Here is a 26,128-nt window from a genome sequence, read left to right on the forward strand (position 1 = left end):
CTTTTGGCAGACAGCCATTGAAAATGTAAGCAATGGCATATAAAGAATGAAGAGCCTTTTTCCATGTCCACTGTAGTTTCTCAGTGTGCTCTGTAGTAACATCTGACTGGTCCAGGTAGCTTTGTCATTCGCAAGGCTACTTTTACTTTTATACTTTAAGTAAATTTCCAAGCCTCTACTTTGTTACTTTTTTTAAAGAACTTAAGTCAGTACTTCTACTTTTACCAGAGTTTTTTTCAACCCATTTATCTGTACTTCGACTTGAGTACGGGAAGTGAGTACTTTTGCCATCTCTGGTGGTTTGATTCCTGGCTCTAGAGTCCCATGTCAAAGTGTCCATGGGCATGACACTGAACCCTGAGTTGCCCCTGATGCTGCACTTTTTGAGTGTTAATGTGTGTGAATTTACACACATTTACACTCCAAAAGCACGCTCTGATGAGCAGGTGGCACCTTGTATGGCAGCCTCGGCCACAGTGTATCAGTGTATGAATGTGTGTGAATGGTTCCTGTACTTTGTAAAAGCACTAAGACTAGAAAAGTGCAATATGTGAACAGTACATTGTAGCCGTACCTGTGAGAATTATGTTTGAGAACTAAGTATAGTAAAGACCCAATGGAGAAATTGTTAAAAAAATAAGACCCAATAACAAAAAAGATGAACAAGCAAAAAACAATGGAAATACAAATTAGTAGAAAATAAATTAAAAACATAACAGAAAAGCCAGTTAACAAATAAAATCACAAATATAAGAAAAAAGCTAATTTTAATTGTTGAGTCTTCTCAGCTGTGTCAGCTGCTTTATAATGCGTCACAGATCGCATGAATGCAGATTTGTATTATCATCGCTCAAGGATACAGAAGTGTAAAACCTTTTCCGGAACCAATGTCCTTACCTGTCCCAAGGAGCTGTGATATCATCTTCTCCTGTCAGGGCAATAGTCCACAACGTGACAATGGTTGCTATGGAGACTAGGGCTAAGACCACGGAAAGAATGCACAGCCTGCTAACTCTGCAACTTTTCCCCATGGCTTTATAAACAGAAGAGGAGTCGCACAGTTAAATCTAAACTGAATAACTGAGAAGATAGCAGAACTTCGACTAAAACTACTTTTTCACCCTTTAGAGTCACTTAAAATACCACTGTAATGTAAATGGTACAAGGTCTGATTGAAACTAAGTAGGTCTGGCTTGCGGAGTGTCAGATCACATGCAGTATAATCAACACAAGTGAATGCATTTAACTGCTGACCTCCTCTCCCTCTCTCTCAATTGAGTCTCCCCCATTTGATAAAAGATGATATATTGGACCGAACATCTCTCATGGGAAAGTTGGAAGCGAGCGATAAGAATGATGAGTGATCTACAATAATGTTTTAGTGGGTGTTCATAAAACACTGGACTTCTGCTGAGAATTCACACATGTGTGACGCAAATATTCTATTATCTTCATTGCACAGTGTTTCCAGTCAAACCTTTAAACTGTCTGTCAGCAATTTCTGAAAACTAACACACCGACGGTGAGGTATTCTGGAGTTATATATTTTAGGTGGCAGCTTCATTCAAAGACGGTTTTCTTCATGTTGAGCTGTCTCGTAAACTATACTGAATTTCTTCTATTTCTAAAACCCATTTACAATTTTTTTTATGTTTCTGTTGTTGTGGCCATGAAGGCAGGTACACTGACAGAGTAGCTGAGCAACTGTTTTTTAATATTTTCTTACCATAAACTATCCTTGTGAGATTCATTTTAAAAGAAGACTAGGTCAAAGCCTTCCACGAGCTAGGCTGTGTGTTCAATGTGCCGACTTGTGGCCAAATTGTTACAAAGAGTTATATTAAATACAGCACAAAAGTTATATTCTATGATGACATTTTTAAAGAGTTGTTTTAAAACATGAGATACACAGTTTGCAACTAAAACGTGTAAAATGTTTATTGAAAATACAAGAAAATCCTAGTGATGTCATGAGGAATGTTAACCAATGGTATTTGCCTGTCAGCAGCAGTGGTACGATGATGAGTGAAAAGTGTTGTAAAGTGTAAACCCAAACTATTAACCAGACAGAACCCAAACAAACAGAACCATGGTGCCAGGAGGGTGGCTCTGCAAAATGGTCTTGGGACAGAAATTGTTTTGGTGAAGCATTTGCACCCTAGAATAAAAGAAAAACTTGACTGTTCACTACAGTAATGTCAGCCATTTAAATTACCTGGATACATGGTTAAAGTAATTTGCTCTTATAAGCAAATCGCCGTGTGTAACGTTACTTCGTCCACAGCCATCCTGGCACAATTCGTTCCAAAACACCCCAGTTGGAAAGTAAATGGTGTAATGTTAAACATATTCTTTATAAGTCTTTACAATAATTCCCTCAAAGAACCAAGCAGACCTGCCTTATAGCATAATCCAAATTTTCTTTAAAACTTGTCAATTTCAGTGTGTAACTTGCTATTTCGAAGTCTGTTTTTGTGTCCCGGAAGGAAGGAAGGTTAAAAATGGCAAAACACAGAATGGAAGGTAAGGGACATCCGGCAGCGCAGAACATACGACAGTGATTCTGGAAATGTGCTGCTGTTGATCCAAACTTTAAGACAATTGATCAAGGTGATTGATTCTTTAGCTGAAGAGTTTAGGCACGTGAGCTTAAGTACTAAAAGATTACATCATCTTTTAACAATATGATTATTGTTATTTTTCATGTAAATGGAGGACATATATTGCAGGTTCTTTCGTGAATTTGTATGATCGAATTTATGCTCATTCAAATACAGTGGATGAATAGCCCAGCTGCCTACCTTGCCTAACGGGGAAATCTGCTCTTGGTGAAGGGTGTATTTCACCGGTGTGATGCAAATATGTCGTGGTAGGTGTGTTGCTCATGACCCAAGAAATTAAGTAATTGTTAAGTGTAAAACTGTTTGGATGAGCGGTTTGAGAGAAAGCTGCAAGCAACAATGCATGCATTTCTACAACAGGCACTGTACTAGTTGGCTTTAAATCTAAAGTGTTAATTAAAGTGTTAGTAATATTTTGTGTATTTAAAGTCTGTCCCTATCTATTTATGATACGCTAAAAAGAATTGGCTGACCATTCCAACGTGATCTTTTTAAGTCATTTGAAACCTTCCTAGAGTTCTCTTTACCATGTGGCATTTAATTCTTCAATTTATAATAAATATCTACAAGTGAAGCATTGCCCTTCATCTAGTTTATTCAGTCACTGTGCATCAAAAATAGTGTGCATTATGTAATGTGTTTGATAATGGCTGACAGTCAGATCAATATTCTGCAACAATATAATTCATTAATGCAGTACACAATAATGAACAGATACAGGAACCATAATACACTGTACCGGACAAACTGAGCACAACAGTATACATTTCAAACAAATGCGTTTATTTTCCTTTCCAGAAGAGAGTAGAAACCTTGCCTCCAAATAACAAACATCTAAACAAATACGCACTGTCAACATAAGATGGGAATCGTTGTCTATAAAACGGTAGCAATAGCCAGTGGACAAATATAATGTATGCATTTATTTTTAAATGTGCACATATTTACATATATCCAGTTTATACATTTAAAAAAAAAGATTTTGGTATGCATTAGTTGTAAAACAAATACAATTTTTGGATGTATCATGTTTGACCACAGCTATAATTACTGTATGGATCTAAACTAGGGCTGTAGGAACAAATTCCAGAAGTTGAATGTAGTTCAAATGGCAAAAACAAATCAATAGCAAACCATTTCTGAAGTTACTATACAATTGTGTATTTTTTATAAATGTTTTTGGCAAATCTTGCCCTTCTTAACTTGGCCTGCCAGCATGGCATGTTACAACAAAATGCTCTCAGTGTTCAGAAAATCATAGTAAAGAAGGCATTAAGTAAAGTAATGTAAAGAATCAAACAAATAACATCCTTTCCTAACTCCTCTCTGGCCCTTTGTCTAACTGAAAGTATTAACGTGACTTGTGTACTTAGTACTTCTACTTTCAAGGATTCAAAATAAACCGCAAGTCCCTTATTCAATTTAACCAAACAGAGGTACATCAAAGCTCAGCAAGCAAATTTGGGTCCCATTCATTTTTTGCAGATGATGATGTGATGTGATAATTTTTTAGGACAATAAAAACAAGCAGAGTTCGAGTACACTTGCATAAAATCCCCTTCTCCGAGCAAGATGTATTTTGATCAAAAATAGAACCTTTAAAGGTCCAGTATGTTTGTGTGTGTGTGTGTGTGTGTGTGTGTGTGTGTGTGTGTGTGTGTGTGTGTGTGGGGGGGGGGGGGGGGGGGGGGGGGGGGGGGGGGGGGGGGGGGGGGGGGGGGGGGGGGGGGGGGGGTTGAGTTGTATTATTATCAAAAGCGGTGTTGCCAGATCACAAACTTGTCCTTTTTCATAAACATTTATCACCACGATCAATTCAAAGTGTTCCCTTATAGCTTGACATTTTACATTTGCATTTAGATGAACTGGGGTAGATGCTCCATATTCATGCGTCATCTTGAAATACGTTAGCCGGTAAAGGACATACAGGATATACTGCTCCTTTTTGTGTTTTGCGTTTTGGTCACATGATAAACTCACAGGTGCTGCTTGTGCTGCTAAAGGGTATCGTAGGCCCCAGTAAGTTTGAAGAAGGAAACATGGAGGACCACACATGTTCAAAACCCAAATTTCAGGAACAGGAGTCTTCTTTTTTGCCCGGATAAAGAAAAAGGATGTTGAAAAAAAACAAGAGCTTTTTGAAGCGTGAAGGCTACCGTTGCTATAATATGTACTTTGAACTGCATGGTGCGAGACATTTTATTGCAATATATAATCTCAAAGCTAGGTGGAAGAAATTCCTACACACTGGACCTTTAAATTGCCCGAAGTACACAGAGCTAATACAAGGCTTACTTAGCGTTTCCTTCTGCTTTGAACCAATTCAGAACATTCTGCTTGTTCTCTGTGACCCATTTTATGTTGCTCTTGGTTCTCTCAATGGACTGATCCACTGCCAGGGTTCCAGAGCCAAATCCAACTTCAGAGTTGTCCTTCTTAAACTGTTCCAGCTGTCAAAACATCAAAACATAAAATGACTGTGTTGTTTAGGGAGGTGATGCAACCATTTCAAGTTAGGCAGCAACAAATAACATAGGGACCATCGGAAAGTACAGTTGTTAGTCATTCTAACTTCAAGACGTATGTGACAGATTTAAATTACTATTAGGCTACATTGACATTGCTACATTTTGGTTTTTAAGAGGAGTTTTGAGCCAAAAAGAATTGCCGTGTACACAAGTATTTACAGCTCCAGTAGAACTCATCTCCATTTAAACTAACACACCCAAACCGCATATCTCATCAACATGCTCATACGCTGTATGCAGGGTAAATAGGAGGCAGCGTGTGTACCCTGCCTGTTGCTGGTAGTTGCCATGGTAATGTTAGTAATAAGGTCTCAAGAACGAGAAATCTATCTAAAACGTATTTATTATATCACTGGCTTCTCAGGGAACTTTAGCGTGTTTATATTATTGCCCCACATCGGATTCCAAATAGTACATCTTTATATGAATAAGATCTAATCCTGTCCTGAGATCAGGGGCCTTTCTCAATCTGCGTTCTTGTCAATACTTGTTTGTGTACTGGTGTATTTGTGTATGTGTCCCTGTGGCTAAAGTACTGGCCCAATGCACAAATTCACATTTTGCGAAAAACAGTTAAAATTACCGGAAATGTTGTTAACAATTCCATTTTATTGAAGATAAACTTGTGTGACAATTTTTATAATTTGCGTCTGCTAATTCTCACTCAATTCACATCTGAGATATTTTATGCAAGAAGTCAACTGTGTCAATTTTTAATATACAGTAAGCAGTTTTACGAAAATTTATGGTAAAATAAAAAGTTTCCAAAAGCCAAATTATGTTGAAAAATATTTCAAAAGTTTCTTTTTCAAGAATTAAAACGTCTGAAAATTTACATCAATATAAATTCCACAAGAAAAAATCAGATTTACACATTGAAAATACATTTACTATATGTAGGTGGTCACTATGGTAGCCATGCAGTTCAGCTTAAGGATTCACTGTGCTATCCACATGCATGTTTAACATCAAAACCTTATGTATAAACGATATCTATTCATTTTCATCCGGCCCCGTTTAATATGCAACTAAATTCTATATAGTATATGTATCAAGGGGTCCCTATATCATCTCTCTTTTCAGCTAAAGGGCCCTTGCCCCAAAAAACGGTCTAGAATATCTAACCTGTTGAAGCTCGAATTCAGTGGAAAAGCGTTTGGTGACTCCGTTGATGAGGTTGGAGAAGGAGAATGATCCACCACCATACCTGTGAGTGAAAACAAAGTCAAGGCAAAACAGATAATCAGGTTTAATAATATGCAAATTTAAGGATTTTTTGGTAATTGGTAAAAATGTCAAAACATTCAAAATCCAGTAATACAAATCAAATACTTGAAACCAGCCAAAAATAATTGGTTGTTGCACTAGATAAAATTTTACAAAACATAAAGTCTATTACTACTAAAACCTCAAACTAAATAAAGTAAAAGTACACACAGTCCCTGTGTTGTGCTCTGTCTAGGCGGAACTTCATGGTTTATGATGAGCATGGTTGGTCAATAAAAGCTGCCACTGATAATTCTGTCTTATCTGCTGTTATGTGATTGTATGACAATGAATCATTTATTACGTGGCTGTGCTCCAGTTTGGCATGTGAAAATCATAGGTCACAGTGTTACCCAACACACCATATATCTGCATTTATAGATTTCAGCACCTGTAAAATTGTCATGACTTGACAATGACTGCTAAGCAGACTTGGTTCATAAAGAAAAACTGATTCATAGACTACAATTGTAGTATAAATCGCCTGCTAATGCCCACTCTGCTCACTTATATTCCCTATGGGGCCTTTAGAGTTGGCCCACATGGGTTTTCCATGTGAGGCTCATGTTAGGTAACCCACATGGGGCCCACATAAATGGCCTACTTTGCCCACTCACATCCCATATGGGGCCCAGACAATTTGCCTAGTTAAACTCCATACCCACTTGGTACACATATGTAATCCACATGGGGCCTACATGTACATGTTGGCTGGGAAATATGGTGCCTTGTGTTTCATGGGAATGCAGTGATCTAGGCAACAAAAAAGTATTGTGTTGTACTCACTCCTTGAAAATGTATGACCATCGCGCTCTGACAAAGTCCCATGCCAGAGACTGGCCAGCCACATTACTGGCTATGTAGACAATGGTGGAGGTGGCATCCTGCTTTCGGATAAGGTCTGGCATCAGAGTGTATTCCAGGTATCTGTTAAGCAGCCAGGGTTGGTTTGTGCAGGCCAGGGCAGAGCGGAGTTTTTCAGCTTCACTAGCAATAGTGGCATTCAGAAACTGTTCCCAAGCAAACTCCCACTCTTTAGCGCCACCCGCTGCAATGGCGTTACAGTACACGGTGGAACGCAGGTTGGCATGGATTCTGAGGCAAGATGACAAATTGAAAGTTCAGTACACTATAGATGATAGACTTATGTTTGCACTAAAAATACAGTAAAGAGACATTTTAACAGTGGAAAGATGTTTCACATTAAACATTGGGATTAAATACACTCACTTGTTAATTTTAGAGGCCATCCAGTCACTGAACAATGTCTTGGTCAGAGTTTGGCATTCCTCGAGGCCTGTCCTACATGCCAGACTGATAGCATTCACCTCATTATACCTGGAGTAAGGCAAAACAAGGAGGAGAAGAAGCATTAACAGGAACCCGGAAAGATAACATGGAGAGTTTACATGGGGACAGAGAAACAAGGACAGTTGGGTGGTTTCTTATCATTAGAGGCAAAGTAGTGCATTGTATTTTATCTAAAATACTGTTTTATCACAGCAGCAACAACACTGGCTTGGCATGGCGTCTTTACAGTTAGCAGTAGGTTTTCAACATGTAAATAAGAAAATGTTTGCATTATTTTGTCACTTATTGGGAGCACTAGGCTAGATGGAGTCGGTTCCCTCCAGGATCTTTGCTAAGCTAGGCTAACGGTAGGTGACGTCAGACAGAGAAGAGAAGGGTATTTATCTAATTGTCTAACTCTGGGGGATACGGTGAGTAAGCTACAGTGCAAATAAGTTGGCATGCTCCTTTAAAATTAACTACAGCTATGGTTTCCCAAGAGCTTGAGATTTTAAATATTGCTGTCAAAAGACATGTTACTATATCTACATTATTACAGGGAAATATTTGGTACTCTGTTTTAATAGTTTGTTAAATTATGACAACTGCAGACTCAAACATTCTGATGAAACACTTAAATAAGAGATTACTGTTTTTTTTTTAAAATACAGCACTGTACCTACCCCAAACTAGTTTATTTAGCCTACTATTTACATTGATAAGTGATCTTTTTCTAATATGACAGGCTTACAAATGTTTGTGCCGTCAGAAATTAAACCTGTTAAGGTACAACAAAAACTTTAAGCCTGTTGTTTAAGAAAAAGATCACTTATAAGGCACTGTACCCCTTTTACAAACTTGACAGCACTGGGTACATTTTCTTATACAGTGTAATTAGGACAAGGCAGTATTGATCTCATGGACGGAGTTTTTCTTTTCTTTGAATGTGATCTCCAAAACTAAATTTGCCCATTTATATCTTTTTACTCACTGGTCCATGTGTCCATCAGGTACGTTGCTCCAGTTGTCAGTCATGGTCTTATAGTATTGAAACAGAGGGGTGACCTGTTTCCTCAGATAATTCTATAAACAAGAAAGACAGAGCTAAGGAAATGTGATAATTCCATGATGATAAGTATCATAGAAGTAACTTATTTTGTTTAGGCCCTTTTGTATTTGTATGCTAATATTTAGTGCCTGAAAGTAAACACACCTGCATGTGACCATAAACCTCACTTCGGTCAAACATGAGGTAGAAGAAGTCCAGGTTGTTCAGGGCTGACTTCCAGGGCATATATTCCCTCTCCTTGTCCAGGTACTTGGTGGTAGCGAGGGCACGTATGGTAGGGATGATCTTTGCTCTTTGGGGTAACAAGATTGGGAAAATGAATGGGTTATCCAAAATCAAATCCAACTTGATCCTCGTTAATCAAAAGTCTTTAGTGTTCATGGTTTTACTACTCCTACTGTATCCAACTGTAACTCTGTTGTTCCTTAACTGCATACTGCATACTTCATGTAAATGCCTGTTTCCCATGCCAAAAAGCCTTTTGAAGTGAATAGCAGTGCAGCAGAACCATGCATTAGGGTTGTAACCCCTGTTATAACTGTGGAACCCCCCCCCCCCCCCAGGGTGTACACTCCCCACTCAGGAGGCATTGCTGTTTAGTAATAAATTAAAATATGTTTTAGCATCTGTGTCATGCTACAAATGCTGTGCAATAGTATGTTAATTGTGGGTTACTTTTTTTCTACAAACCCTGCTGATTGGTCATTTCTTTATTACATCAGATATAGATACTGTATGATACTGTATTATTAGGACTTACCTGGCAAGGTTGAATGCATCATCCACCAACTGAGCTCTGTTGATCACTGGAATAAGCTTAAAAAACAAGAGCAATATTCCTGTCACTACTACTACAACTCAGATCAAGAAGCATGTTCATAAACAGCATAGTAAAGCAGAAATCATCACATATTTTAAGTTGCCTTAAAGTTTACCTCATGATCAGTCAGTAGACAATTTAGGAGTCTTTCCCAGTTGCCGTCGTCATAGTTGACTCTGTAATAACCCACCACGTTGAGATTGGCCAACACCCACTCATTCTCTAATGCCATCATATCAGTGTTTGTGTCTACAAAAGAAAGGGATGTCAGAGCTTGTCATTCTTGTCATACACAAGACCAAAATGTAAGATAATTAATTTGTCAATAATTGTTAATTAATCTTTTGGTGATTTTCTTCACACTTGGGCAATAAACTCTTAAAAGGGAATTTCAGTTTTTTTAAACCTGAACCTTTTTTCCCATGCATTTTTGTGTAAGAACCAAATGTGCACAAAAATCTTTGAAATGTGTCCAGTATTGAGCAGGAACACTGTAACAGGCAGCAATGTAATCCTATAGGGCAATAGCCACCATCAATGTGAGTCCACTGAAAGTGTGTTTTTGCAGCTGACAAGCTCAGATTGTTGTTATTGTGAAAGTGTTTTGACAATATTAAAATGTCCAGTCTAAAATTCTCTCTCTCTCTCTCTCTCTCTCTCTCTCTCTCTCTCTCTCTATATATATATATATATATATATATATATATATATATATATATATATATATATATATATTTACACTTATTTATATTAGTAGTATTGTTGTTGTTTTTTGTTTGTTTGTTTTCTTATCTGTTTATTTTTTTGTGTGAGTAAAAGCAACAATGTTATGTTTTGTTTGATGCTTATTATCAGTGCATTAACTGTTGTGGGTTACAGATGGTCAAAAAATAAGCAATCAACCAAAACAATCAAAGTACTTGTATATTCCATAAATAATATAACCCTAAATTGCAAAGGAATAGTCAATAGCTCAATAACTTCTTAGAAATAAAGCTGCCTTGCCTTTTGCCCAAAAACGTTTTAGCTCTACTTACTTTCATTTAGAAGTAATTTTATTTAGCAGCAGAAAATCACCATGTTATTGACCTATGTCACCTTACTTGATTTAGCCTTCAGCCAGTAAGCATCCTTGATTGTTCCAGTCTTCATCCACCTGATCGGAACGATCCATTCATAACTGTAGAATAAGCAAATGTATTTTTTCAATTACATTTAGTTTAATGTGTTATTTTGTTTGTCTGGCACTGAACTGTTAAAGGGGTGTTGTATCATTTGTATCATAATGACATTCAAATAAAAAGGATTATACATTTATTAATGGCAAAAAACTAATAGTAGCATAATTCTGTAGCAAAAATGCTAGAAAGTAAGTACTAGTGGATATAGCCTAACTGTACTACTATAAAATAAGTGGTAATGCTAAATTGGCAGTAAAGGCAGGAATAGCAGAAAAATTAGTATTGTAACATGAGTTCTAATACTGTAGACATAATGGTAAATAGCAGCAGTGGTATTAAAGACAAACACAAACAAATAATGAATTGATTGGTCTAGTGGGAAAAAGAGACAAAGGTATTGTACATACTTGAAGGGAGATTCAGCAGTGACATTAGAGTCTGGATCCAAGAGAAAGTGCTTCTGGGTTACCTGCCCATTCTGGGTATTTATGGTAACCACAGGAAATCCCATCTGCAAAACCCAGGTGTTCATGATGTTTTCGACAGTGTCAGGAGGTTTAGAGACACTAGCATCAACAGCCTGTGGAAGCAGACAAACAACTAAAAATGACAGCCAATTGTGGGTTGGTAAATACTGGACATCCTTTTGATTAAACCATTAGCTAAATGTTGAAATCCAAGTGGCTTTAGAAAAGAACATGCCATTTGCAGATGTTTCCATAGGTCAGTGTAGACTGCATTCCCAAATGCAAATTCAGCCAAGTAGGTCTGCAGGGACAAAACAAAGATTAGTTATTTTGCTTTGGAAGTGTTTCTGATTCACCTGAAAGCGTTGCTGCTCAAAAAGCATTGCAAATTGTACATATTCTACATTCCGATAAAAATCAATTTCAGGTGAGTTGGCTGATTGCTACTGATGTTCTGGTGCCACATATGAAGAAAATCACCCTGCCGAATGGCCTGGTTGCAGTGCTGGTTGAAAGTTCCCCATGCCTTATGAGATATTTTTGAGTTAACAGATGTACTCTGCTATGTTACAAATGGAAAACTGATTTGTTAAGACCTTGTACACCCAACCCCTGTCAAGGATCAGTAATGTAAGATGTACTGTGTCAAATCAAAGGGGACTAAGCATTACAGTAGCATGTGGTTTTTATGTTTTCATTAAGTTCTTACTCTGAGTCCCCTTGTGAAGACTTCTTCAGTTAGGAAATCCGACAACATCCTCAGAACAGCTGCTCCCTGAGGATAACCAAACACATGTGGAACATTTCTCAAGATCTGTCTGTGTAAGGATGTTATGACAAAATCGTTTACATTTTTGAAGGAAAACAGAAAATAGATTTTTATGATAGAGGAATTAAATCCATAATGTGTGGAGAATGATTTAAGTTATAGAGATGGGCAAAGTGTTCTGCTGTTCTTGAGGCCTGAGTGTATAAGGCTACCTTGCTGTATGATATGGCATCAAACAGCTCACTGATCTGTGCTGGTTTCTGGATATCCTCTTCTTTAGAAGAGAGAGGGTGAGAGGAGGCAAGGGCATCGATGGCAAACACTCTGTGGACATCACTGAGCACGATGAGGTCTGTCTATTATGAGACAAATAAGACAGTATGGCCAAAACTCCACTGATTAATGTCACCGTAATCCTACATTATTCATTATTGTGGCCAAAAGGTAGGAGTGAAATCCTTACCAGGTTCCAGTTGGGCTCAGCATGGGCTGCTCCTAGGTACTCAACATATGATGCAAAGCCTTCATTCAGCCATAAGTCATTCCACCATCTCAGGGTCACCAGATTACCAAACCACTAATGTAAAAGCAGAGAGAAAAGGTGTAAATGTTCCAAGAAAAACTAAAGATAAATAAGACTGTAGAGGCTCCCAGACCTGAAGACTACAGAGTTGAACTTCTAGTCCAAACAACAAGGACTTGAGACTTGGCTTGGACTTTTCGCCATCTCTTTATGTGTATGCCCTCTCATTAGCCTTACAATTACCATGCAATTTGCCTACAGAGACTTGGGACTTGAATTGGAACTGCTTTGACATGACCTGACCTGGCACCCAAGGCCGTAAATATGACTTGAGACTCGCTGTGACAATACTTAATACTTGACTCATTCTTATTTTTAAGGAAATGAGATTTGATTTAAATCTGTTTTGATGAGACTTGTGACAGGGACAGTGACCTGTACATTACATGCATTGTGAACGTAAATTCACCTTAATCATATGCTGATCATACAGCATTTCAAATTGTGCATATTCTACATTCACATATTAATCCATTTTGGATTTGTTGGCTGACTGACTAACAGTTACTAGTGAAATCTAAACTATGCTTCATGAACCGTTAGTTGTATTTGTCGAGCCCACTAGATGACACTCTTGGTTTAAACAACTCTTTGTTGAACAGACAAAGCCATTAAGTGGGCTCAGAATATTAAGAAAATGCTTAATGGAGCTTCATTTGGACATAAAAAATCAGCCAAATTCCACGCACATTTGTGGACGCCACCAGCAGTCACTTCCAGGCTTGGTGGTAAGTGATAACTACTAACTGATGGGAATGTTCTTATAAGAAAGAAGAAAATCATTCAGCTGAATGTACTAATCGCAGCGCTCAAATTCCTTTCAAATTTTCCTTTTTAGATTTGATCAAATGCTGCCATTTAACTAATAGATTATAATTTGCCACCAAACCTGGTTATGGATCCGTTATGCGAGAATCAAAAGACATAAAACAGTTTGTAGTGTTAAAAACTAACCATGTGAGCCAGTTCATGAGCAATGATGGTAGCAATCCTCTCCTTGTTGGAGTTGGAAGATAACTCTTCATCGTAAAGCAGTGCTGTCTCTCTGTATGTGATCAGACCCCAGTTCTCCATGGCTCCAGCATTAAAGTCTGGTAGAGCTATCTGATCTGCATTAGGAAAGATAATATTTGTGGTTGATTGCCTGTAGAGTTGCTACTTCTCATAAGTTGACCAAGTAAGTGCTAACTGCACCAGTGTTAAAACATGTAATCTGGAAGGAATTTACAATGTCACAAAATGTACGGTTCTAAATCAAAAATCTTATGAAAGCAGGATCAGCTTCCGAAAGCAGGATCGGGGATCTCCCCACTCTCGCCTACTTGCCTGTGTCTAAAGACACAGAACAGACACAAAAAAGTCTTCAAAGAGGACACAGTCTAGGTTACCAGTAGCCTGAGCCAGATATTTCTAAACATAATGTCCACTGCCAGAGTCGGACATGACAGAAAAGAAAAAAAAATCTTCCTGTTCCATGTTCTTGACAAATATAATGCACTTTGTAGGCTATGCTACACGTTGGTGTCAAACGCCACCTCAGGCAACAAATATAGCTGAACATATTTGCCGGCATCATAAACATATAGATACGGGGGAAAAGAATATTGACACAGGTGACTTTTTTGTTCTCAATTAGAGCAGGATCTGGTGGTTTTTTTACGGGTAAGAAAACTAAAATTTCTGTTCAGTTGCCCTTATTTGTTCTTATTTGTTCAGTTTGTTCCCAATTGAAGGTTACTACATTTTAAGTAAATTATTTAAAGTTGACAACATGGCCTTGTGGTAAATTTTAAAACAAATATGGTGGTTATTTCACACTTTATACCATATTTGATTTGAATTGAAAAGGTAAATGACAGATGCTAGGGCATAAAACCAATTATCTGTTGATCTCTAGGAAGTAAGACTTCATAGTCTATAAATGGCACAGCCATCAGTGTTAAACCTATATTTAAATCAAATTGAATCATGACCTTCAAATCAATCATGAGACTTCTCCATTCAGAAAGGACAAAGACGGATTACAACTGTCATGAAAGACTGTATAACAATCAAGTTATCAAGATGTATCTGTTAATAATTGATGTTGTACAAATTCTTCTCCTGTTCACAAAGCCCTGTCATAAAAGGTCAAAACAGAAAGATAAAGCATCCCTGTAACAAGCAGATAAGTCTTGCATTAATCAACAACAGAACTGATGAAAGAGGAGCATTTTTATGTGGTGTACAGAATGTCTGACAGCTGCTTTATTGGAAGTGGTAGCCAATGTCTAATAAAAGAATAAAGGTAATTAAAAATGCACATGATGGCAATGAACATGAATCCAAGAACTGCTGACTACTGAGGGAAAGGGAACAGTTAAGTAGGAGGATTACATATAAAAATGTATAACCTTTGTATGTTTACTGTAATGTACTAAAAACACGTGGAAAAGAAGAAGAAAAGTATTCAGGTAGTCAGGTTTGATGGCATACATTTAACAAAGGAGGATAAGGATGTAAAAAAGCATAGCCTTAGATCATCATGTGTGGTGGACTTACCAGATTTCGGCAGAGGGTAGCTGGAATTGTAATAGTCCTCAAAGAACTTAAGAATGGGTCCAGTTTTGTTAAGGGCGTACTGTCCTTGCCCAGCATCGATGGCAGGCTTCCTGGCAAAGATGCGGATCTAAACCCACATCACATAAGACACACAATAAAACACATTACACAGTCTAGTTAGGCACATTGCTTTTGTTAGCATGTATATCATTTTCAGAAAACCATGGAAACTCTGTGCTTTTAACCTCTTTTATTGGATAATTGTAATGCTACTGTAGGCCTTTGATTAGATTTAAAGCATCTAAAATTGTTCTGATGGCATAAATTCATATAGCAAAGGCTTCAGCCTGATCATTTTAGATATTAAATCTGTACATAGCTTACTGCAGCAGTGTATTTTTAGATATTACCATCGGATGGCAACAGAGTCAGACATTTTGAAATCCTACACCTCGCTAAACTCACATTTTTGTTTTATAGGAGCCTCTCTCAAACCACCAACCATTCATTACAATGACATCACTTGGATGAGTATAAGAATGAAGCATTTGCTTTTTTGTTTTACCACAATGTAAGTAACTGTGTTGTTTGTTAGGAATGTGGATACTTAGGCTGATGATTAACACCTGCTATATGGCACTATAACAATACCAGTCTGTGAACATAAGGTCTAGATTAGAGAAGCTCTTAAATGTTGTTAATTAAGGAAAACCTACTAAATGATACAATTTTTTTCCCAATTTCATAAAAGATATCTATGCCCTCTTAGCTCACCTGGTAGAGCATGCGCCCCATGTACCAAGGCTCAGTCCTTAAAAGCAACAGCCACAGGTTCAGTTCCTAGCTGTGGCCCTTTTCTGCATGCCACCCCCTTTCTCTCCTGCCAGTAGATATATATTTTTCTAAAACAGTTTTGTTTTTAGCCATTAGCCTTCAATACAGCATCTGGGTTTTTTAGGTTTGCTTACATTACACCATGTAAATCAATTACCTTTTCTCCTCAGTGATAAATTGTCACTATTGTTCTCCATTTACAGTAGAAAAGTAACAAAACAACTGACAAAAGTAAGAGACATGATTATCTGAATTTGAACAGCCACTGACAACTTAATGTTGAAATGTTTTACTCAGAAACCCATGGATCTGAAAATATTTTTTTCTGAATCCTAGATCTAAGTTTGTGACCATCAAACAAAAAATATTCTAATTACATTTTTTTAATTGCAACTTGTCAAATGTTATATTTTAGTTTGTGAATTCAGAACAAATGAACTCAGATATAGAGTGTTTAAATTAAATATTAACTTTAAATAATAATAAAGAATGAATTATTGAATATTAAGTTGACAATTTGTGGTTGTTAAAATTCAATTACTTACTATACGTCCCTTATTTGTTTCCATATCTGTCCTTCCCATGTGTAGGATTTGAAAATTCCTATGACTTTGGTGACCCACAGTAGTATACATATACTGTGTACATATATATACACACATATATTTACATGTATACATGCTTGTATTTATGTGTTTTTCTGAATGATTCCGAATTATTTGTATATGCGACTTGAAAAAGGTTTGCTTAATAAGTTTGTGATGTCCTGTAATCCCATGTGGGGTGGGCCAAATGTTTGGCATGGCACATAAATAAAATTAAAAAAATAACAAGTTAAAGTAATATCAAAAAAGACATCTTCGCAGAGTGCACATTTCTACGTTTCATGGAAATACAGCATTGTTGCATTCATGAAAGACTGATGACAAACTCACCAAAACTCCATCAATGGTGTTATTGATGAAGGTAAAGTCACTGACAATGAAGGCCAACAGGTAGGTAGACATCTTCTCAGTTGGCTGAAAAGCTGTCTTTAGTAAGCTTACACCACCAATGTCAATAATGCTTGATTCTGTAGAAAAAAATGAATAGAAGAACATATTTATTGTTTTAGTTTTTGTAAACATGTTACTTTAACACACCCGGCTGTCCACAATCTTAGATTCCCCTATAAATGATGTTACATCCGTTGTTCTCTTTATACAGTCAATTAATTTTGTCTGAAACTGTGAAAATGAGCCTGTCCTATTATCATCGTAGTGCAACTAACCTTTTTCCTCGCCATTGGACAGGGCTACAGTTTCTTTGTCGTGGATTAGCGTGATGTGGAAAACAGCTTTCATGGCTGGCTCGTCAAAACAGGGGAAAGCCTTCCTGGCATCTGTTGGCTGCATCTGAGTAGTAGCAACAACCCTGACAGAAAATAGACAAATTAAACCTGATGTTTACAGAAACAACCAAATGGCATAGTATTTGTGTGGAGTGCTAGAAAGAGCCTGATGATAAAAATGTATACACATTTTGATCTCCGTGTCAAGCACAGTCCTAGGCCTAGGATGTTTAATTTAATTTAATCTAATTTTTACTTTTATTGATCCCCAGTGGGGAAATTACAATGTACACTCTGTTTGTTAGTAATCACTACACACAGGCCTGAAATACACACACATGCTCAGGACCTATTCGTGCACAAATGGAGAAATCTCAGAGTGAGTGTTTAGCCTACATTAGCACAAAGACTGGAAGTAAGGGGGAAGCTGCTAGCCTAGCGCTATCAAAAGTGAAAGAAAATCCGCTTTCCAAAATGTGTTGTCTTACAAGATGCAAATTTAGAAATAGAATTGGTAAAACAGACTGCCATTTTAGCCATTCAGTGCTAGGATTTGAAGCCATTTCTTAACCATCAACTATTAGGCAGAGTTTTATGTCTCAAAAAGAAGCATGGTCAAGAACAAACTCTAAGTGAGATGGTGACTACATTTCCATTTAACAAGATAGAACATGCCAATAAGACATGTTGGAGTTGTTTTAAGCTAGGCTAAAGCTAGCAAGGAAGATTTATGCCGGGTTTCGACTTTACAATATTTGTCAAGTCTGTTGCCATGGTTAGATTAGGATATTAGAGTCATAAATTCTTGCTGTGACTTGGCCGAGAGACATAACAGACTCAACGTCGGTCCCCGACCAATCAAAAGCTTGCAAAACACACAATGTTATCAGATAGGAGCGCTAGAAACTGACTTTCAGGAAGAGGAAATTAACCAACCAATATAGTATGTATGAAGCTGGCTGTCTCGTGTTCAATAAAGAGACCCAGCAACTTCCCTATTTTTCCACTTCAGCCAAGTCCTCCCTCTTTCACTTTGCTATTTTAACAATTGTTTGTGGAAAAGTGCTCTGCGCTCATATTGTCACGGACGTGAGGGCACTCGTTGTGGAAGGCAAAAAAATCAAAACATGCTGGTCTTTTAGTTGGCACGTCGTGACTAAGCATTGGTTGTGTCTTTTATAATACACTACACAAGATAAAATAATCAATTGTTGCACCCAATGCCCATTTTCAGCCAAGTTGTGTTATAATCTTCCTGATGTTTAGTCTGAATCCGGCATAACTTGATGACAATACAATGACTGCAGATAAGACCTGAGGCTATTCTTTCAAAGTAGTAAAGAAATGTCATGTTTGAAACAAGTCTAATAGTTCAATGCTAGCAACTGCATGTTCTGCAACCTCGGGGATTCACTTTTGCCCTAATTATGCTTCAAGGCGCATCAATTGACACAATATACACATACTTTTTCACTCCGTCCTCAAAGTATTCACTCCTATAGAAGCCTCCCAGGTCATCAGCCAGTTCTCCAGTAAAGTCAGTGTAGAGGTGGTAGCTTTGGCCCTTACTCAGTTTACCATCCAGCTGTATTACCAGGTACTGAGTCTCACTCTGGAGCCAGGAAGACTTGATTGAGGGGGCATTGATCCCACTATTGACTGAGGTGAGCTTTGCCAAGTGGCCATCCTCAAACTTGGTGTAGTTCAGCTTATTGGAGTGTATAAGAATCAGGTCAGTCTCCTCAGCGCACTTAAACTCCACATTGGACAAACCTAAAAAAAGTGAAATACAGTTATTTAAACTGTGATCAACAGTAGTAAAAAACCTCAGCTTTGCACAACCCCAACCCATTTCTTTAAATATATAAAATATTTTGTCTCCAGTAACTGAAAGGATGGTGGCTTCTGTATCCATGTTTTAAAATATGCATCATTCTTTGTGTGCAGGTAGATGAGTGCATTGTTCTCCAAGTTCCCCAAAACACACAATGCTAATAACAGGACTTTTTTTTCTTAGTTCATGACCTTTTGGAAATAAGTTATTCACAAGACAGCAAAGCTATGTAAAGTATATCAATGAAGTACTGCACTGAATACACCAGTGGGGGGCAGCTGACAGTAAAAAAAAAGAAAAACGGGAGTTGCATTTAAACCGAGCAGCAAGTCTGAAACCCACGTTCACCAGAAATCTACTGGTTACTAAGTATGTAAGTACTATAAACCGAAGTTAAGTTAAAAAAAACCTGAAGCTGAAGAAACCCTAAACGTTAACGGAACAGATCCGTAGACCCGATTGACTGCCTGACGGAGCGGGAGCGAGCGAGCGAGCGAGAGAGAGAGAGAGAGAGAGAGAGAGAGCGAGCGAGCGAGAGAGAGAGCGAGCGAGAGAGAGGTCGAGGGAGCGCATTTCTCCATGTTCTGTGTGTGTGTGTGTGTGTGTGTGTGTGTGTGTGTGTGTGTGTGTGTGTGTGTGTGTGTGATTGATCCGAGCGTGTTTGTAGGCGGGGGGGGGGGCGCTGTGTTTATCACAGAACGCTGCGCGCCCAGTTGAGGAGTTGTATTCAATCCGAGCACGGATATTGACTCATATTACTCGTATAATAGCCTACTTGTACTCGGCAAAAGTGCTTTATCCGTACCGGATACTCGTTTCAACCGGATACTCGGATCACCCCTAGTTGTTACCATAGAGTTGATTGCATACACAGCATTGTATATAGAAGTTGATGACAATACAGAACATGGAGGATTATTACCAACTTCAATTAAGAAGATTTAACTTACGAACCTGTATGGCTGGACCAGGTTTTGACACAGAGACTTTAAAACGCATTTGCAAAGAAATTTAGAAGCTGCTTTAAGTGCTTTATACATAATACATAAAAATAGAGTAAAAGAATTAAGTAAAAGAATACATAAAAAACAGTGATGAAGTAACAGGATCCAAAATCCCTTCAAGCAGATGTTTCTTCATGTCTTTTTTATTCATTGACATCATACCCTCTTAACCCTGTAAAGCAACGTACCAAAGCCAAGCCAAGCAAAGTACTTCCTTATCCTTCTATATTTACTTACAGTACATATTCCACTAAATCAATTCACACAATACTGTCTGGCAAGTTTATTGTGTTCTCTAATTATCACAATAAAAGGACAGTAAGACTCATTGAATGTGTAAACGCAGTCTTTAAAAAAACATTTACAGATTTTGTCACTTGTAGGCTACACAAGATGTTTTGCATATGAGGGGTTAAAGCTATGATTTATCAACCTTCTATAAGTCTTTATCTCCATCCCATCTTCTTTAAGCAATGCCTCCAAACTCCAAGTGGTTTTCATTCTTGTTGGCTGAGGAGAATACATTTTGACCCTAAATACCAGATACATGCAACTACTTTGCATGAATGTAAGCCTTTTTTCTCCGGTGAATCATAGATGAGTATTACAGCACACTCATAAAAGTCTTACCAGTAAAGATGTACAGTCCATTAGTCTCTGGGGTCAGTCGCGGCCACAGGGTTAGATTATAGTGATCCGGCACTAGGCTCTTGGGAAGCCTATACTTGTCCCAAGGTTCATTGGACGGGGAAGGTGTTGTTGGGGAAGGTGGTTTGGATGTGGGTCCTTCGTCAGTTGGCAAAACTTCGTTATTATTTTTTGCCTTTTCCTGTGAGTAAACAACAGACAGAGCAATAATAGTAGCCAGGGCCCCTGCACACAGGATGATGGCCACTACCCCAACAGCTTTACTGATGTAGAAACCTTTCCCCATGTTGCTTGCCTGTGTTAGAGTCCCACTGAGACATGTATGGGTGGAAGGTGAACTTTTATATGTAGCCATTTGTAGCATCTCCCCTCCCATTCAATCCACCGGGTGATACATTAACAGTGGGATTGTAAAAACCATTCTCAGCTGATGATGACAAAATCGTCTCTGTCAAATATATTCATACTGATAATAACTGACTTCTATCTACATTATTTTATTATCATTTAACTCATTTGAACTCATCCAAATGAACTAGAACTGTGAATTACAAGCTTTTCCAGTTCATCAAAAAAAATGCTGAGATTTTTGAAATGTGAGCCCTTTTTATCTGAAGCAATGACAGAGATTGTAAATTATACCCACACATGACATGACTTGTGCTTCATTCTGTAAGGCAACTTTCTTCCAAAAAGCTATTCAAAGTGCTTTACATAAAAGATTATTAAAACCTTAATTAAAAAGAATAAATAACAAAAACAAGCTAAACACATTACAGATATAAAATAATTGGAATAAAGTTACACTGAGAATAGTCTGCCTTGATTTAAATTTAGTCTTGATTTAAAAGAGTTGCAGTGTTAGATTCTGCTTCCATGTTTTTGACATTCAAAGTTCAGGTGTGAGTCCATGACTACACCAAGATTTCTGACTTTGCCAGGCCTTTTTTTTTTTACATTTTGTTCTATAGACACAAAGTAGTTAATGTTCCTTAAATACTATTCAAACTAGTTTAGTACTGTGCCAGAAAGGCCAACCCAGTTTTCTTATGGGTTTTGTAATATGTTGTGGTCAACCCTATCAAATGCAGCATCTAGATCAAGTAAAAGTAAAGGCTGAGTTAGGAGAAGCTACACAGAGCCAACGCTGTAACCTAGGTAAGTGGCCTACACCAGTGTAAAGATTTATACTTGTGCCCTGGTGTGTCTGCATTGTTGAAGCGTAACTCTTAAAGAGAAAGCAGAACTTGTGTGTGTGTATGCTAGGGAGTGTGTGGTAGAGCGAGTGAGAGACTGACGGGGTTAGCTTCAGAGCGAGTGCAGACTCCGGCAGAGGAGACAGGGTAACAAAGTGTCTCCCCTGTTCTTTCTAACTACGGTCAAAAAGCTGTAGCAGGAACAGCTAACCCTATCCTTGATTTCATGTTGTTCACAGAACCCGAAAATGAGTTTGGGGAAATGCTCCGCTACCAAGCCCAGCAAAGCCAACCGGTCACATTTGTTGTGGTCTACTTTGCAGAGGGAGGGGCAGGTAAGAGCAATGCGGAATAATCTGAATCCACACCCACCAACGTACGTGCCATAGTAAGTGATTCTGCACCAAGATTGTTGATGTTTGCACTGGCAAAAAATACAACCTCCTCCCCTTCAGAAGCTCCGCCCCCCAGATTCACAGACAGATAACTACTGGCCGGCACATTCAAAATGTTGCCCCCCCCTATCGCCCCCACCATCAACTTTCACTGCATGTCTTTGTTGGCTGGAAAAGTGTGTTGTAGCTCGTGCACTCCTTTCTGTTTGTTTTCCAATTACACAGGGCTGTGTACTACTACTGGATTTGTTTCAGACAGAAAATAAGCAGATATTCACAGCATTTGACAAAACATGTATTGGATTAACATCACTTACTATACCTTTGAGACTGAAATTGTGTCACTGTCTGTACCTAAGTGGATGTCACTAAATACCTTAAATGGCCAATTTCTCAATTAATTTTTGTCAGAAACACGTTTTGGAAAACTATTTTCGTAAAATTCGAGATCGTATTTCAATCGAGCCTCTTTTGTGGTTGCTTTTGAGAAGCCAAACCCACATGATGAAAAAACCACATAAAAGGGGGCGACAAAAACCAAGGATTTTGGCATTGGAACTGGAATTGACTTTGTTGAACAGTATCTGCGAACCGCCATCAATAAAAACCTGAAGTTTGATGTCAATTGGGATGCAGTCTGTAAGAAGGTACAGCAATGTTTGTACTTGGAGGTTAAACACTTTAAACATAGATTGGAAATAATGTCTTTATTTTTAAAGTCCTTTATTGAATCTGTTCTTACATATCCATGATTGCTTGGTACAGTAACCTGAACATAACAAATTACACAAACCACCTCAGCCACATGGTCAAGGTGGCCGGAAATATGATAGGCTTCCCACAGTCCCTGTTGATGGTTATCTTTGACCAGATAGTACCTTGCAAGGCCCGGCCTAAAATTAGACCTCTTCTCTCTGAGTTTGTAACACTTCCCTCAGGTCGCAGATTTAGAGTACCCCGGTTCAAGATCAGTAAGAGTAAAGATTCCTTTGTCCCATGTGCAATAACTCGCTTTAATTTGGACATGTAGTGTAGAATTGTTTTTAGAGATAGCTCCAGTAGTGATAAATTGTTTCATGTGTATTGTATGCAGGAAGCCTATTTGTACTCATCTTTGTGTTGTTGTCTTGTTTATTTGTACTGTATATTGTTAACTGATTATCAAGTTTCCCATTTGGGATAATAAAGTGACTGGGATGTGGTTGAAAAACCTCGCTAAATACATCAAAACAGTTATTAGTGATAAGAAGCAAGCTGTTAAAAATTGTCTTTTTCCATTATTTTACTTACATAAAAATGGACGCAGGCCTACAGTTGCTGATTAGCGGCATATCTACATTGTTCTTTTTAAAGAGTGGCTTGATGACAGCAGTTTTCAGGGCCTATGGAAATATACCCGTGATAAGAAACATCTTTACAATCTGTAAAAACAATGTGAAGCACTAGTTAGACTTTAACCTACCATTTTGAGAATGTCATTTTATGGTCACACAGCTGTAATGCTCAGTCATCATGAACAGGAAGATGACAGGAGTTATAAAAGATAAGATCTATTTTCAGCCCACACCCCTTCTGGTTATTGCAGCTCTCTATCTATAAATCAATCCTTTTCATGAAAAATTATATTCAACCATACAGTTTCCTTTCTGCTTTTTGTTCATGCAAGAGTAGAATACCTGATACTTGTAAATCCAGATGAGGGTTTTCCCTGAATTAATCAAATTTGAATATCTGTCTCTTTACACCCATTTTGTTTGCTGATGTATGTGAGTTTACACACCAACAACCACAGTTACCCTAAAAAGAGGACGGACATACAGTTAATCAATCAATTTTATTTGTCACATGCAATCATACCTGGTACATTTCAAGTGAAACTCCATCAGCTCCTTTAACTTGTTCATGATTCATCATAAAACAGGGGCCTTGCAATCCTGTTTAGTGCTGTTTCCGTACAGGGCAGTGATGCTACCCATGAGGACGCTCTCAATATTGGAGGAGCGTAAATTGCTCAGTATTTGAGGGATACCTAGAATGTCAAAAGGCATCTGCCTTTCTTACAACTTAACCCGTATGGAGTGCTTTTTTTCCAAAGTTGACTATCATCTCAATAGTCCTGCTGACATTCATGAGAAGCTGGTTGTCCTGACACCAGTTGGTCAGGTCCTCTGCTTCTTTCAATTAGGCTTTTCATTGTTGTCTATGATCAGGCAAACCACAGGTTTAAATCTGTTTTAGCTCATTGTTTGTTTGTTTTTGGCAAATAGACAAGGAGAACAACTTGCTGGAAAGTATAATAGAGCATACAATAGATAAAGAGATGAATACTTTTCTCAGTTATTGGAGACAAAAAAAACCTTCGCAGTTGGGGAAATACTTAACCAATCGTAGTATGGTGAGAGATATTAAGAAAACTTGCATGGGAAATAGAGAAGCTTGCGTGGGAGATAAGGACAGCAGCCACGCATCTTGTAAATATGTAAGGGGATATGTAGCAAAGAAAAGAACACAACTCAATAATTAAATATTCTGCAACCCCCATGACATGGGGAAACACGATGCATTCCAATTATCCCTTCCCCATTTAAACAGCATCGAATCAATTGAAGGTCCTTTTGTCTTTCAGCCAACAACCCCCAGCAGCAACTCCCCAGGAACTGGTAACTCAAAAAGAAAAGGTGTTAATTTCACAAAATGTAACTTAAAGTTAATGAACCTGAAATTAGCTAAATTGACAAAGTTAACTAAAAAGAAAATTAAGTCAAATAACTAATAAAACAGTTTTTTCTATTATTTTTGTATGATGTGTAATGTGCTCATACAAAATGTACCACCATGTATTGTTGCCATGTGTGGCTGCTGGTGCGGCCATCACGTACTCCCCCCCGCCCCTTAAAACTTTTGCTGTGACAGCGAGAGAGGTAATCTGCTTTTGCATTGAGTCTGGGAACGTGCTCTAGGGGGTTGCATGGCCGCTCCAACACCCCTGTTAAAAGGGTTTCTAAAAGTTAGGACTATAGAGGAATGGGTTCTTACCCAGAGACTACTGAATGTCAAGGAATGTGACCACAGCCTCCTGTCAGATAAAATCTTTTCAAGGGAAACCAACTCTACAGAAGAACTGAACCAAGGAGAATGCCACAACCTTTGCTTTCACAAATTTCAGAGGAAACAATTCTGGGTATCTAGTAGAGTAATCTGTGATCACCAACATGTAGTGGATTCCATTTTTACTATTTTCAACTGAACCAACATTATCCACACCAAGACGCTCAAAGAAAAAGCTAACAATGGAGAGGGGTTGGAGAGGAACTCTACACGGTCCTTTACTTTAAGTCTTCTGACACTGAGGGCAGGTCCTACAAAACTGGGCAAAATCTGCCCACAAACCAGGCCAGTGAAAGTACCGTCGTCTTGTGTTTACCTAGGTGGCCAGCCCACAGAACAGAGTGATCCATGAGAAGTACAGTGTCTCAGGGCACCTTGGGAACAACTAGCTGCTAAGCTGGTCCATGTTGTTGATAGAGAATACCATTATGCAGAAAATACTGGGCACTGAGGGTAACTGAGGGCTCATCTACCAACTTGCCTGGGCTCCTGTTATGGAAACTTTGCAACTTTGAGGTTGGTTCAACAAATCAAATAAGACTACCCAGCACTACTGGGAAAGAAGGTTGTCAGCAACTCCAATGTTTAATAGGTAGGGTTGTCCTTGCTCTTCAATGTAAACATCAGCAATGGGATAAGGTTTC

General features: G+C 38.2%; 2 protein-coding genes and 1 long non-coding RNA gene across 5 annotated transcripts in view; 1 reads left to right on the forward strand and 2 right to left on the reverse strand.

Moving 5' to 3' along the window:
- The window catches only part of LOC117948606 (aminopeptidase N-like), a 23,396-nt gene extending 22,115 nt beyond the window's left edge, over positions 1–1,281 (reverse strand). For all 3 annotated transcript variants that reach the window (XM_034878343.1, XM_034878342.1, XM_034878341.1), the window contains exon 1: positions 898–1,281. In XM_034878343.1, coding sequence (XP_034734234.1) covers positions 898–1,031 — 134 coding nt within the window. In that variant the 5' untranslated portion in view covers positions 1,032–1,281. The remainder of the gene's footprint in view (positions 1–897) is intronic.
- Positions 1–14,510, forward strand: part of LOC117948696 — an 18,074-nt gene extending 3,564 nt beyond the window's left edge. Inside the window, exon 3 of the long non-coding RNA XR_004657532.1 lies at positions 14,500–14,510. This is a non-coding gene — a long non-coding RNA (uncharacterized LOC117948696). The remainder of the gene's footprint in view (positions 1–14,499) is intronic.
- anpepb (alanyl (membrane) aminopeptidase b) lies at positions 4,038–21,107 on the reverse strand. The gene is made up of 21 exons (XM_034878340.1): positions 20,768–21,107; positions 18,766–19,072; positions 17,240–17,382; positions 16,905–17,041; positions 15,136–15,262; positions 13,549–13,703; positions 12,475–12,588; positions 12,224–12,367; positions 11,952–12,017; positions 11,478–11,543; positions 11,183–11,355; positions 10,698–10,774; positions 9,710–9,843; positions 9,535–9,590; positions 8,919–9,066; positions 8,697–8,788; positions 7,646–7,753; positions 7,202–7,510; positions 6,275–6,356; positions 4,868–5,071; positions 4,038–4,224 (listed from the first exon to the last, which is right to left on the reverse strand). The coding sequence occupies exons 1-20, from the start codon at positions 21,069–21,071 to the stop codon at positions 4,913–4,915; spliced, it is 2,901 nt and encodes a 966-aa protein (XP_034734231.1). The 5' UTR covers positions 21,072–21,107; the 3' UTR covers positions 4,038–4,224; positions 4,868–4,912.
- Positions 21,108–26,128: the final 5,021 nt, after the last annotated feature.

Source organism: Etheostoma cragini, chromosome 8, assembly GCF_013103735.1.
Source record: "Etheostoma cragini isolate CJK2018 chromosome 8, CSU_Ecrag_1.0, whole genome shotgun sequence".
Classification (NCBI taxonomy): Eukaryota; Metazoa; Chordata; class Actinopteri; order Perciformes; family Percidae; genus Etheostoma; species Etheostoma cragini.